This window comes from Trachemys scripta, chromosome 7, assembly GCF_013100865.1.
Source record: "Trachemys scripta elegans isolate TJP31775 chromosome 7, CAS_Tse_1.0, whole genome shotgun sequence".
Taxonomy (NCBI): domain Eukaryota; kingdom Metazoa; phylum Chordata; order Testudines; family Emydidae; genus Trachemys; species Trachemys scripta.
Genome location: NC_048304.1, coordinates 28556185 through 28571461, shown reverse-complemented (window position 1 = coordinate 28571461; position 15277 = coordinate 28556185). Strand labels below are relative to the sequence as shown.

At 40.7% G+C, this 15277-nt stretch overlaps 1 protein-coding gene across 2 annotated transcripts in view; it reads right to left on the bottom strand.

The window, feature by feature from the left end:
• Positions 1–15277, bottom strand: part of FGD3 (FYVE, RhoGEF and PH domain containing 3) — a 192018-nt gene that overhangs the window by 35628 nt on the left and 141113 nt on the right. The window contains exons 8-14 of one of the 2 annotated variants that reach the window (XM_034776446.1): positions 13665–13809; positions 12827–12885; positions 8933–9079; positions 8086–8178; positions 6852–6931; positions 6411–6441; positions 5782–5883 (exon numbers count right to left, since the gene is read on the bottom strand). In XM_034776446.1, the coding sequence (XP_034632337.1) occupies positions 5782–5883; positions 6411–6441; positions 6852–6931; positions 8086–8178; positions 8933–9079; positions 12827–12885; positions 13665–13809 (657 nt within the window). The remainder of the gene's footprint in view (positions 1–5781; positions 5884–6410; positions 6442–6851; positions 6932–8085; positions 8179–8932; positions 9080–12826; positions 12886–13664; positions 13810–15277) is intronic. The other variant, XM_034776448.1, reaches the window with a different exon arrangement.

The following is a 15277-nucleotide window of genomic DNA, read 5'->3' as shown; positions in this document are numbered from 1 at the left end:
CCCCGTGCCTAGCGCTACCGGAACCACCCCCCCCCAGCGCCAAGCCCCGCGGAATGCCGCGCTGCGCTCCCCCCGCCGCCCCTTACTAGGTGCCGCCCCAAGCATGTGCTTGGGTGCCTGGTGCCGGCCCTGCTCTCAGCATAAGAGGAACCAAGTCTCTTCCTTAGCTTACTTCCACCATTGTGTTCTGTCACTAGCCTTGTGGTTACACACGCATTGTGGGTCACTAACCTTTTGTGAATTAATGGGAAAAAGTCATTTTGCGTGGGAACACTTGTATATTATTTAATAAGAGGAGACATTTACGTAGACTTATCCATAGCAAATGGGGACTGAAAAAACCCCATGTATGTCCTCTGTCTAAAGGAGTGGTGCTGCAATGGAATCTCAAGTGACTCAAAAGAGACTCCTTCTAAACTGATGCTGCTCTGATCCTGGGGTTGATGGGGAGGAAGAAAAACAACTGGCCAATAACCAGGCTCCATCTTCGCCCACTCAACAAACCTTTCCTAAGATGTGAATTAATGATTACTCTGTGCCCGGGATCACGGCCCCACTGTGCTAGGTGCTATGCAAGCATACTAAGAGACACAACAAGTGGGTGTTAAAACCAATGGCAATACCAGTTAAGAGAGAGGCTCAGGAACTGTTTTTCAGGTTTGGAACCCTTTTTTTAGATTATATCAGAAATTGCTGAGTAAGCAATACCTATGTGCATTCATCTATTTCGTGGTAGAAAAGAGGCACTTGGAGCTCCTGGAGGTTGATGCCCACACTGTCTGATTTGAATGTGTAAATGCCTTTTTGCATCTACAGACCACTAGCATACAGATTCTTGTCAGTGACTAATTACAGACTCAGTGCGACATATTGGCCTGATTTTTAAAATTAGTAAGAGAAATATATATATTTTATAATCGAGTCTTTAAACCTCAGTTTAAAATACTAGTACAGTCAGTGGGGAACTCAATGCACTGCCATGCTGGGATCCAACTTCAGTATTGAACTTGGTCTCTCTCTCCTAAAAGTAGAAGGGGCTAAACACTTTACTAGATATACAGGTTGGGAGCACTTGAGTCACTCCTCAGAAGCCCTCCAAGCTGGTATCCGAAGAGCACTGACAAGCTCTGGTGGAAGCTGCACTCAGTCCTAGTTCAGTTATTCCTCAGCATCCCTACTGCATAACTGAAATGTTCAGACTAATGTATATGATAGTAAGTAAAAACCTACACTTTAGTCGTGTCGCTGACCTTTAATTATAGGAATTCAGTTAACCAAAGTGTTAAGAGTCATCTATGAATTTACACCAAAGACTGACTCTTGTGCCTTGCAGCAGCCACTGATGACTGCCAATTCAGCACAAATACTGGATGCCAAGATCGTGGGGAGTCACAACATATTTCAGATCTTCCCCTGAGCTTGCTAGATCCAGGGCCCATTCTGCCCTGACAGATGAGCAAATGACTTGCTCCAATGTACTGCGTTGAACATGGATCATAACAGAAGTCACATCATTTGTAGGAGCCGATATAAACGTAAATTATAGCCAGTCAGAATGCAGTCATTCTTGTCATACAAGAGAAAATGAGGATAATATATCATCTATTTTTCTCTCTAATGTGTCCTGATCTGTCTAATACCTCATGATGATAGCAAACTTACTTGATATACCTACAATGTGATAAAATTGCTGCTCTGAGATTGCTCTTGGTATTTGTCCAGTTTTCCATATTTACAGTATCAATTTCAGCTCTTTTTAACTGACAGTAATTTATTGCACGTTCGGCTTGACATCAAATCTCAAAGTCGATCATACTGATAATTTACTCTTCTGAAAATATAGATGAGCAATCTGGTACAGAGGAAATTAACATGTATATTGCATTCACATCACAGCGGAGAAATAAATCATTTATTTCCTGTTTGTCTTTTTACAAACTACTAGTGGGTGAACACTTGGCTACCTCATGTTCACAATCTCAAAGTAAACTGGAGGTTAAGAAGCAAGATATAATTATGAAGAAATCAGACAGTTAGTCCTATTTGGATAGGAAAGTCTGCAAGGTAATTTCGCCATTAACAAGAGGATGCTCTATCTGAACATCTCTGCTTTGAAAGCAGCCCAAGGAACCTAAATATTAGCTTATGGGGTTCAGGTTTTTCCCCTAATTAATTCTGATTTTAAATAGGGTATTATTAAGTGATGAATAATTGTGTCCCTTGATTGGCACGTGAAAGCAGGGCCGGCTCCAGGGTTTTGGCCGCCCCAAGCAGCCAAACAAAAAAACAAAAACAAAACAAAAAAAAGCCGCGATCGCGATCTGCGGCGGCAATTCGGCGGGAGGCCCTTCGCTCCGAGCAGGAGTGAGGGACCATCCGCCGAATTACCGCCGAACAGCTGGACCTGCCGCCCCTCTCCGAAGTGGCCGCCCCAAGCACCTGCTTGGTAAGCTGGTGCCTGGAGTGAAAGGAACTCTCTGCAAAAAGATCCTCCCTGTTCATCAAGGAAGGGAGGGCTCACCCATTCCCACTGCATCATCCACCCACCTCTGGACTTTGTGTAGACCTCTCCGTGCAGTCCAGAGGCCATGCTGGGATGAGATGTATACATAACATCCCTCACTCAGGCTCTGGGGAAGTTACTCCCAGAAGTAATGCTGCATGGAGCTGCACTGCCTCTTCTGCAGAGTGCCCCTCAGGGGCATCAGGGCAGCCTAGGAAAGGTGAGTCTCTGAAAAAGGAGGCTCCAACGGATCTGCACTTCAAGGGAATTGGGAGGAACAGACCTAGACTCTCTGATCTGAAATCTGCCAGTCCTAAGGGCAGGTCACATGACCCCAAGGTCAGTTCTACTTGGAATACACATGGACATTTCCCTCCCTCAGAGGCCCCTTCTATTGTTTTTTTTTTTTTTAAGTGACCCTGGCCTTGGTCTTTATCATCATCAATTTCAAGTGACTGCCTGAAACCAAGTACCAGAGGGACCACCTCCCTTATGGAAAAGACCTACAGCATTTTAAAGTGATGAACCCCTATAAAAATTAATACAGACACTGCTCTTAAAATGTGCAGAATTTAATAAAGGTGGCTCTCTACAGGTGTTTTTGAACAATTGCATAGAACTCTATTGCTAGGATCTACATATCATTCTCTATTAAATTTTTTAAGATGGTACCATTAAAAAACTCTCCAAAAGTTACCTTTTTTATTCAATTCCATAGGTATGCAGCTGGGAAGAAACTCGTAACAAAATGCATCTCTCAAAAAAGGTAGTGTGCAAAACCACTCAGTTGCACAAACTTCATTCCAGACAGCCAACCACTCAGAACACTGAAAAATTACACCTGTTATGCCAGATGAGCTACTAGTCTGGAAAACATGACTGATAAGTCACTGCACTGAATTACCCTGGGTAATTTTATTCTCATATACTTTAAAGTCAGAAGGGACCATTATGATCATCTAGTCTGACCTCCTGCACAACGCAGGCCACAGAATCTCACCCACACACTCCTGTAACAAACCCCTAACCTATGTCTGAGTTACTGAAGTCCTCAAATCGTGGTTTAAAGACCTCAAGGTGCAAAGAATCCACCAGCAAATGACCTGTGCCCCATGCTGCAGAGGAAGGCGAAAAACCTCAAAGGCCTCTGTCAATCTGCCCTGGAGGAAAATTCCTTCCCGGCCCCAAATATGGCGATCAGCTAAACCCTGAGCATGTGGGCAAGACTCACCAGCCAGCACCCAGGAAAGAATTCTCTGTAGTAACTTAGATCCCACCCCATATTGGGCATATTTACCGCTAATAATCAAAGATCAATTAATTGCCAAATTAGGCTATCCCATCATACCATCTCCGCCATAAACTTACCACACTTAGTCTTGAAGCCAGATATGTCTTTTGACCCCACTACTCCCCTTGGAAGGCTGTTCCAGAACTTCACTCCTCTAATGGATAGAAAGTTTTGTCTAATTTCAAGTCTAAACTTCCTAATGTCCAGTTTATATCCATTTGTTCTTGTGTCCACATTGGTACTGATCTTAAATAATTCCTCTCCCTCTCTGATATTTATCCCTCTGATATATTTATAAAGAGCAATCATATCTCCCCTCAGCCTTCTTTTGGTTAGGCTAAACAAGCCAAGCTCTTTGAGTCTCCTTTCATAAGACAGGTCTTCCATTCCTTGAATCATCCTAGTAGCCCTTCTCTGTACCTGTTCCAGTTTGAATTCATCCTTCTTAAACATGGGAGACCAGAACTGCACACAATATTCCAGATGAGGTCTCACCAGTGCCTTGTATAACGGTACTAACACCACCTTATCTTTACTGGAAATACCCCGCCTGATGCATCCCAAGACTGCATTGGCTTTTTTAACGGCCATATCACATTAGCAGCTCATAGTCATCTTGTGATCAACCAATACTCCGAGGTCCTTCTCCTTCTCTGTTACTTCCAACTGATGCGTCCCCAATTTATAACAAAAATTCTTGTAATTAATCCCTAAATGCATGATCTTTCACTTTTCACTATTAAATTTCATCCTATTACTATTACTCCTGTTTACAAGGTCATCCAGATCTTCCTATATGATATCCCGGCCCTTCTCTGTATTAGCAATACCTCCCAGCTTCGTGTCATCCGCAAACTTTATTAGCACATTCCCACTTTTTGTGCCAAGGTCAGTAATAAAAAGATTAAACAAGATTGGTCCCAAAACCAATCCCTGAGGAACTCCACTAGTAACCTCCTTCCAGACTGACAGTTCACCTTTCAGTATGACCCGTTGTAGTCTCCCCTTTAATCAGTTCCTTATCCACCTTTCATATTGATCCCCATCTTTTCCAATTTAGCTAATAATTCCCCATGTGGAACCGTATCAAATGCCTTATTGAAATCGAGGTAAATTAGATCCACTGCGTTTCCTTTGTCTAAAAAATCTGTTACCTTCTCAAAGAAGGAGATCAGGTTGGTTTGGCACGATCTACCTTTTGTAAAACCATGTTGTATTTTGTCCCAATTACCATTGACCTCAATGTCCTTAACTACTTTCTCCTTCAAAAATTTTTCCAAGACCTTGCATACTACAGATGTCAAACTAACAGGCCTATAATTACCCGAACCACTTTTTTTTCCTTTCTTAAAAATAGGAACTATGTTAGCAATTCTCCAGTCATACGGTACAACCCCTGAGTTTACAGATTCATTAAAAATTCTTGCTAATAGGCTTGCAATTTCATGTGCCAGTTCCTTTAATATTCTTGGATGAAGATTATCTGGGCCCCCCGATTTAGTCCCACTAAGCTGTTCGACTTTGGCTTCCACCTCGGATGTGGTAATATCTACCTGCATATCCTCATTCCCATTTGTCATTCTACCATTATCCCTAAGCTCCTCATTAGCCTCATTAAAGACTGAGGCAAAGTATTTGTTTAGACATTGGGCATTGCCTAGATTATCCTTAACCTCCACTCCATCCTCAGTGCTTAGCGGTCCCACTTCTTCTTTCTTTGTTTTCTTCTTATTTATATGGCTATAGAACCTTTTACTATTGGTTTTAATTCCCTTTGCAAGGTCCGACCTGCATGGCTGGATAATCATGACTAACATAAATTTGAGAGTCAGAAAAATGGGTCTGCACTGCATAAAAATGTAATATAAAAATCAAGACTAGGACTATAGTGTTAAAAAAGAAAGTAAGTTGTATATGAGTCCAGGAAAAAGTCTGTGGAAAATACTTACGAAAAATAAGGACAGGCAGAATTATCATTCATGCTTACCGAAGAGTCTGGAAGATGCTCATCTTCTTGAGAAAAGGAGCTATTAAAAGCCCTAAATGTTTCACTGTTCTGTTTATGTTTTTCAATTGTTGCTTGAATGACCTGAAAAAAAAAAAAAGCCAGGGGAAGACAGAAGTATGGGTCACAAAGCATGTCATGGAAAAATTCTGGTTCAGGAAAACTGGCAGAATCTTTGCTCTAGTGGAAAACTGAGAGGTGGATAAACTAACTGTCACAATTCTTTGTTCTTACAAGATTTTTAGTCTTCTATCAGTCTTCCACTTGCAAGGTACATACTAACTAATCTCAGAAACCAGGGTCTTCTCTTGCGGCTGGTGGAGCTGACCTCTCCTCCTAACTGCACTTAGGGATTGCTGTCCTCATTTTAGAGATGGGATGACTGTGGCAGAGAGACAAAGTGGATTACACAAAGATAGACAGCAAAGTCAGTGGCAGAGCCATGATTAGAATGCAGGACTTCCTACTCCATACTAAGCCCTCCACGTCACCCTGCCTTATTTCTTACATACAACTTCCATTTGTTCATAATCCAAATGTGAGAATGTTATCAATGAAAGGAGCTGGATACATGGGGATTTCCATCAGTATAACAATGTTTTTTTATTAACCTGAATCCATTCTCTCTTCTCCTCTTCTGTCCTGTAAAAAGAAAAGACAAGACACATTTGCTCTAAATTTAGTATTTTCAGTAAGTCAAAATATTGATATTCTCACAATTTTATTTCCAGAAACAGTTTTAACTTTTACACCAGCTACCTTATAAACATTCATAATGTTGACCTTAAATAATAATTACCAAAATTCATGACATGGTGCTGGAATTCAATCTACCAGCCCATTATAAGCTGTTTGTTTAATAATGAATGCAAATCAATGTTGCATTTTAATATGCTTTTACTTAACAGCAGAAAATTTCCTGTAGTGTAATTAATCATGTTTGTTATTGATCTCATGGTCTGAAACGAGGTCATTCTAGCATAGTCATGTCCCTATCTCAGAAATAAAGTGTGCCTATTCCCAGACTTTGGAAGTCAGAAGAAACATTGTACCTAGCTTGGAGTTCCAAGGATCTCTTTTTTCCTGTGATCGAAAATGTATGAGTCACATTTTGCTTGACAATTTCCTGGACCTGGAAAATGCAAGTTGATAGTTTATATTTTTTATTACAACTATTCCCAAACACTACATTCAACCCTCTAAATATCCAAGCTGGGGTGACTACCAAAAATAATACAGCAGAAAGCTTAAAATGATGGAGGGATTCTTATTATTATTATGTATTATTTGTATTGTGGTAGTGCCTAGAGGAGACGCAATCATGGAACCTGACCCCATTGTGTGAGGCAATGTACAAACACAGGACAGGATCTAGTCCCATACCTCAAAAAGTTTACATTGTAAATTGGGTGCAGTCAAAATTTCACCTATTCCCTGCCCCTTCCCAGTCATCTCACAGCAATCTGTGCAGGAGGGGAAGCAGCAGCCAGGGACCTTACTTGCCTACTTATGCTCAAAGTCACACATACTCAGTAAGAGCTTCCAATTTAGGTATGTGTAATGAGCTGCTATATCCTCTCCCAGGTTTGAACGGCAGTGTGGTAAACCTGGGTCTGAAGGAGTCGTATCGCGTATTTTACAATGATTTATAATTGAGAGAGATGCCCCTGTTCCCACTTTATACTAGCCACAGTTATTGGCAATTCTATTGTATGCAATTCTCACACTCAGAACTTTTGACCACTTGATGAAGTATGTCAAGAGGTCAGCATAGAAAATATGCAGCACAATATTTCTATTTATGAGGTAACCGAGGAAAAATACCTGACTGTTAAATTCCATAGTACATTTGACAGGAGTGTAAGAAACTAGTGCATTAGCTTACAGATGTCTGAACCAGTCCATGGGCACCAGCATTTATTGGTACATCTCTTGAGGATACTGAACTAATTTTGGTTTCCTGACAACATTCTACCAGCCCTTAGGCCTCGAAGTTTGAGCTCATTTCCAAACCAAACCCCAAGCTGAAGAGTGAAAAAGCTGAGTGCTGTGACACCATCAACTTAATCGGAGTGGCACTGTTGCTGACATCCTAGCTCCCCAGGGTGACAGAATTAGCTAATGGACTAGCACAGACAGATAATTCTGTGATAAAGTCTAGCTGCCTTATAGTCAGGAGTATTATCAACTTCCAGCCACGGATTGGCACAGCCCCAAAGCCAATGCATCACTGCCCCTTTGGCTATAGAGAAGAACTGCGATTAAGCACAAAAAGTAGATACCAACCTGCAAGCCCGCAATGTCCATCTTTTCTCGAACACTGAACTTCTGGCCTATCAGCCTCAGTTTTGGCACACAGTATAACACCATGCTGTTAAACTGTAGTGGAGAAAAGATATGTACTAGATCAGGGGTAGGCAACTGAGCAGGAGCCAGAATTTATCAATGTACATTGCCAAAGAGCCACAGTAATATGTCAGCAGCCCCCTGCCCCTGCTCCCAGTGCATTACACCCACCGGCAGCCCCACCGATCAGCACCTCCCCCTCCCTCCCCGCACCTCCCAATCAGCTGTTTTGTGGCGTGCAGGAGGCTCTGTGGGGGGGAGGAAGGAGCGAGGCATGGCAGGTTCAGGGGAGAGGTGGGAAGGGATGGAGTGTGGGCAGGGCCTGTGGCAGAGCCAGGGGTTGAGCAGTGAGCACCCCCGGCACACTGGAAAGTTGGCGCCTGTAGCTCTAGCTGCAGAGTCGGTGCCTATATAAGGAGCCGCATATTAACTTCTAAAGAGCCTCTGGAGCCACAGGTTGGCCACCCCTGGGCTAGATGATACAGATAGGAAGGGATCCACATTTTGATTGCAAAGCATCATGACTCAGGGTCAGGGCTCTGGTGTCTCGTAACAAAATGCCACTATTATAAATAATCTAACACAGTTCATTTTTACACAACGTGTTTCAGAGAGTTAACCCCAAATCAAACAGGAAAGAAAAGACTAAGGAGAAGAGAGGGTGGAGGGGCATCTGGGCAGAGCTGGCCACTGCATTTCGGACTGTGATCAGAGAGAGGAAAGGAGAGAATGTTTCATAGCAGTAACACTATATATCCGAGTGTGAATAAATTGGCAAGAAACTCACCAGATACAAGTACCTATCCTGAGCTGTGCCATTCTTAGCTGAGAGTTTCTGGATATGGCCTTCTTTAATGAGTTCATTGGCTGGGTTAACGATATCCTCTTCACCCCCAAGTCGCTCATATACTTCTAACAGCTTGTGCATCTTTTCCTGTAAGTGTAGAACATAATGTCTACCCAAGCAGCAATTTTTTTTAAAGTTACTTCACTTCTCTGTTACCCAAAATATCATTTTTTGTGATTACTATCCAAATAAGCTTGGAAACAAATATATTATGGAGGAGGATGAAAGATCTACTTTCAAAAATATATTGCTGTTCCATACCCTTCAACAGTCTCACTTCTCTACTGTGGTCACTTTTGTCTCTCTGTTTGCTTGAAATAGAACAACTGCATGTTTTGGTCAGTCTATTTGAAATTATCTGGATGGTTTTGGATCTTTCCTATCCAATATTAAACACGTATCGATGAAAGCAAGGATGTTAAGTCCAGTATAGTCAATGAATGAGCCAGTAGCACACTGTGAGCAGCTGGAGTTCCTACCCTGCTCCAAACAGAGCTCGCACACACTGAGTGTAGTTTACACTTAACTCTTTCTTGGAGTTTGGCTTTAATGGTAACCCAACAGTAACACAATATAAATCTCAGCCTATGCTTTCTCCCAAAGTTTGGCGATTGCTGTGTTTCCATGTGTGATCTCTTCTATTCCAGCTCCCAGTCTCAGATCAATACCCCAGCCTCTCTTGTAGTCTCATCCATGCTAACGAGATCCACCTGCCAGCACCATACACATAATTACTCTGCATTGGTTGCAAGATTCTAGCACCTGAGCTTACGGTGGCTCAATAGAGGAACTCTGCAGTCCTATGCAGAGTCTGAAGAACTGCCCCCTTAGGGTAAAATTTACCCTATGAGGGCCAGCACAAAGCCTATGCAGCACTTAAGTCCTACATAAGTTCTCAAAATATGGTTTTAGGGTAACTTAACTGTTGCATAAACACTGGCCAGGATCTTTGCACAGGAGTGAATTTCAACTCTACAGCACAACCACCACCATATGCCTGCTTTATATTCAACCCTGTAAAAATTCTTAGCTTCCTTGCTGATTGACCAGTCTTGTAAAGTTGTCTAGTTCATCCACCGGCATTTACTACTATCATTTTTTCAATAGCCTTAACAAATTGAAACAGGAAAGATTCTTAAATCTCCAAACAGTTGCAAAATTAGCCAAACAATCGTGTTTGGGGAGTTTCAGTTCATTTAAACTGCAAGCTGGTAGATATGCTCCATCAAAGTCTTTTACGGATGAGTTTAAAAAAAAAAAAGTCACATACAAGCCCCTGTGCACTGAAATCTGAATTTGCTCATGCATATGAAACTGGGGTTTTGGAAGTGCTTAATAAAGTTTGGTACAGAGTTCTCTCATTCAATTAAGGCACTCTGCCATAGATGGCAGACATCCCCCTCCGCACTCCAAAAATAAATCACAGTTATAAACAGCAAAGCAAAAACAAAAACAATAAGACCTGAAACAAACAAGTCAACCAACCAAACAAAAGACCGTAGTCCAAGCAGAGTTTTTATGTTCCAAAAAGAGAGACGAGCCCAAAACCCCTTGATATCCACTATTACTACTCCATTTTGTGTAGGAGGAGCTCAGACAACCTTGTGGTAGTTGGCAGTACAAAATCCTAAGAGATATCTGTATGCTAGGCAAGATATATTATTTTAATCGAATTTTGAAGCAACGGTTATAATTTCTTTTATTGCTACAAAAGTTGCGAACCTATGGAAGGTAAATCGATGGGATTTTTTTAATCCAGGTCTAAGAATTAGAGCATTTGCTAGAGTTCTTGCCCTCCTTTTGGTTGTATTATGTTTAAGGCCTGATCTTGTCTGCTGATCCATACATTAGCAGCAGGCTTGCATGCTACTTCCAGTGCACATATAGTATACAGCCTTTAGCAGTGGCTATTCTACCATATGCTACACTGCCCTGTATGAACCCTATCTTCCCCCTCTGCATTCCAAAAGCATTTCTTGTGTCTCAATCCCTGAAGAGCAATAAAAGAGGGCATGCTGGAGATAACAAGTTTACGTGTTAGGGGACAAAACAAATTCATGAGCCACTGGGCCAAACCCTGAGCTCCTCATTTTTCCTAGGTGTTAGCTCAGGCAAATCTCATTAACTATAGAGGAACTCACTGCCTACAATGGAAATTTCCTGGTTTAAAACTGAGTAAAGACCTCAGATCTGGCCAGCTATACTTAGGTGGAATAAAGTAAATGATCTTAACCCCAGATCTCTTTGCAGACCACTCAGAGTTGAGAAGAATATCGTGGAAAGCTCTATTTCCATACATCCCCCTGATAGTTGCATTATTCCTTTATATTTCTATATAGTACCCACCACTGAGGTAATGGGGTGGTTGCTCCACATACGGGATGTAATGAAGATCTATAAAATATGCTACTTCACTATAAGCACAAATACCTGGTGTTTGTGGCCCTAGAGCTAGTGAAATAATTGCTACCAGCAGTAGAGAAGTTAGACACAAAGTTGAAAACATTTATACCAAAAGCTATAGGAGAGAAAAGCTAGGAAAGAACAGAATTCAAACAGAAATAGATGGTTCCTAAACCCTTTTACATGTGAAAGGACTCGGACATCAGCTGGTTACCAGCAAGAGGAAAAGTGGTCTGATGATGTCTCGGAGATGGAGGAAGTAGGAATTTCATAATGTGTCTGCCAGCCATGCTGACAAGAGGAAGCTACAACTAATTCCTCTAGTTTGGACAGCGTGAGGTGCAAGTGTGTTATTCAACACATTGCCTAGAATTATTTTACTCAAAGTAACAAGAGCATGAGAAAAACGTAGAGAATGCCCGATACATAGATGGGGGAAAATAGAAACCATATTATAAGGCAATCTGAAATGAAAAATATAATACAAATTATGTAGGGTGAAAATGTATGGTGGTAATTTTGAGTGTTTTTCCAAACATTTTTGTGCAAAAACAACCTTTAAAAGAGAGGATAGTATGCCCTTTATAGAATAAAGGGTGTTTTCTTGAGATCATCTTACTGTTACGTAGAATACTACAGGCCTGATTTTGAAAACAACAATGATGCTGCATCCACAAATAATCCATGGGCACGAACAGTAGCATTTAGTATTTTAGACCTCTTATACATCCACGTGCACACACACAAGTGATACGATCTGCAAGTACAAACCGCCCCCCTCCCTTATTTTAACTGTGAAGAATTGTTAGTGCACGAACAGGTCTGTGGAGGCCAGCTTGAAGCCTCACTGAAAATGTGACTATGTTTTAAGAGGTAGATTTTACAAAGTCATCTCTAATTCTGGCAGCCCAACTTTAGATACATAGGACTAAATTTTCAAAAGTGATGTCTGCAACTTCGAATATGCACACTAGATGTTGTTACGCATATAAAGACTAGGCACAAATAAAGAGTCTTTGTATGCCCAAAAAATTACATGTGAGAAATTGCAGGCACACTTTGAGTAGAACTGGTCCAAAACATTTCTAGTTTCAAAATTTTTCAGTGCAAAACAAAGACCATTTTTTTGCAAATATTTCTTCCTCATCTCTCCCATGTTCCTTAACTGCCTCTGTTTTGAGACTGGTCTGAGGTATATGAAATCTTGGCACACAAAAACTTCAGTGTGTGGTAACAATGGCAGGAGCATTTATGGAACACAGGTATAAGGTTCCTCAATTTCGATTTAAGTCTGATATAATGTATTTGAAAAATTTCCCCTGAACTAAAGCCTTTCTTTAATGGAAGATGTGGCAATAAGAGAATAATTGACTGAACAAAGGATCTTAGTTAATGGGTCACATCATGATCCATTACACAATTTCTACTCACCATCTTTCGGATGGCTGCATTTGAATGGTTTGCTGCTGTAGCAATGAGCTCCAGCGATTCTGCAATAAAAGGTAGCAGCAGTTATACATTCTTAAGTCTATCAGTTAATAGCACAATTTTTATTTTCCTGATATGTAAGTTTCCGCTGCAAAAGACCTGCTGAATTCTGCACTTCCCTGAATTAAATGGAACATTTGTAAGCCTTGATACATAGAATCGCATTTGCATGCTTAGCAGGCATGTAAATGATATTTCATTTTATCCTGTTCTATTTACAAGTCCAGACAAGAAGCAAAACAGCACATAAAGGGGAAAACTGACAATTTAGGAACCATTTCCCTTTCATAAAACTGTAGTTTAAGTCCAAATTAAGACGTTTTACACATGTGCTGAAGTGCTTTGCTGAATCAGGGCCTACATGCGTTGAATTTCTTGAGACGATTCCAAGCTGTTGTAAATCAATAAAGGAATATTCTTCTTCCCTCCCAGTCTTAATGTCATGTGGCCCGAATCCCTAGAAAATACTCACATTTCAGACAATTTCTGTTTTCCTCCACCAAGCCATCATAAAGGTAATTGAATGTCCTGTGTCTCTGGTATAGACTACAGTATTCTGTCATTGCTTATTTGGTAAAGTTGTCCTGATTTCTAGAACTGTGATGTCCATCTAGCATAGCTTCTCTGCCACGTTCAAACAGTTAATTCAGTCTATGCATCTACAATTGTCTCATTTAGTGTTAACAACATTTGAACTTTGAAGTCAAGGCTACACAAAAACATGATTCCTCCCAACAACATGGTTCACATTCATGATGCAGATCATGGAAGCTACACTTACTTTCAGCATCCTTCCTGTCTGGAGACTCTTCTGGAAGTTTCTTTAGATAATCCTTTAGAAGAAGCTCATAGCGAGGAATTCTCTGCACAGGCTCAAGCATGTGATGCTGCAATGTCAGGTTCCCACACACATCCTGTTTCTGTAACTCAGAGAAAACAATTATGCAAGGATTATGTTGTTTCCTTGTATGTTTTTATTTTCAACTCAAACTGCAATAAAAAAAAAATCACATTTGCACCCACACAAATAAAGGGAAACTGTCAACTTAAAATCTAGTCAGTTTTTAAGAAGTGTTTAATGTAGACAGTTGGCCCTTACTTCTCTACCAATTGTTATAAATTTACAGTCATTCTCTTGTTTTTTATTAAAAATGTCTCCTGTGTTGGTGTGTACAAGACTTTGTGTGAGTCCCTTGTTAGAACTTGGCCCTAGGAGACCAAGTGGCATATGACTAATGCAATAAACACAGGGGCACAAAAATACTTCTTCTCCCTTATTAGCATTTATTGTACAAACAGCCCAGAGACTGAAAATAAAAGTCATTTGTATAAGCTTCTAAAGCATGACACTGCATCCCTGTTTCACTTGACCAATCAGGGGTTGGTTTAAAGATTGAGCATGCATATTACTTTATTAAATGGTTACCTATCAAGGCACTCATCAGGCCCCAATCATCATGGTACTTATACTATGCCAACTATTTATATTCACAATATTCATGGAAAGGAAGTAATATGCCTGTTTTACACGTGGGCAAAGTGAGGCAGAGAAAGATGAAGTAATTTGTTCCACAGCACATGGGAAGTTTCTGGAAGAGCCATGAACTGAACCCACAACTCCTCAATCCCAGTTCAATGTCATAACTACAAACACATCCTTCCTCTATGGAATTAATACTTCAGCCTATCTAGTAAAATAAATCCTTTGGACCAAGTTTTGGTCAAGTCACATATTTCTGTTTGAATACTAGCATCCCCTTAACCCACCACATTAATTTCTGTATTCTGTTCCTCAGCCAAAAGTTGTTTGTGTAAAGTATTTCCAATATTTCCCATAAATATTACAGCTCAAGACATAATGCTGACTTGCCTGATTCTGGGAGATAATGAGACAAATGCCTGACAGAAAAATATTAGCCATCTTTCCAGTAATTCAAAGATGTAAATTTACTTTAAAAATAATCTGTCACCATGTACTGAACACTATTGCTGTTTATAGTGGCTGAGCTAAATTTATTATCTTTCAGAGTTCTACAGCATAACATTTCTCAGATGCCACAATTGGGAGGGAAAGAATTAAAGATTCCTGGAAGAGAAAAGTAAAATGGAGAATTATACTACTCCCTTATTCACTTTTGTATCGTATTGCATCATGCATTCCCCCACAAGGATGACATCCTCTGTTGCCCTTTTGCCCAATTCCCCAACAAGCATCTTCACACCTTCTTCTATCATGCCTCCAACAGCATCTTCAAACTAGCCCTCAAAGCCAATACCCGGTCATCCTTCTAATCCTTCATTAAAATTCACTTCTACTAGGACACCCACAGAAAACTGCCAGCTGATCATGGCTAAACAGAGGGGTATTTTATATAACTGTTTTATTTATGCAAG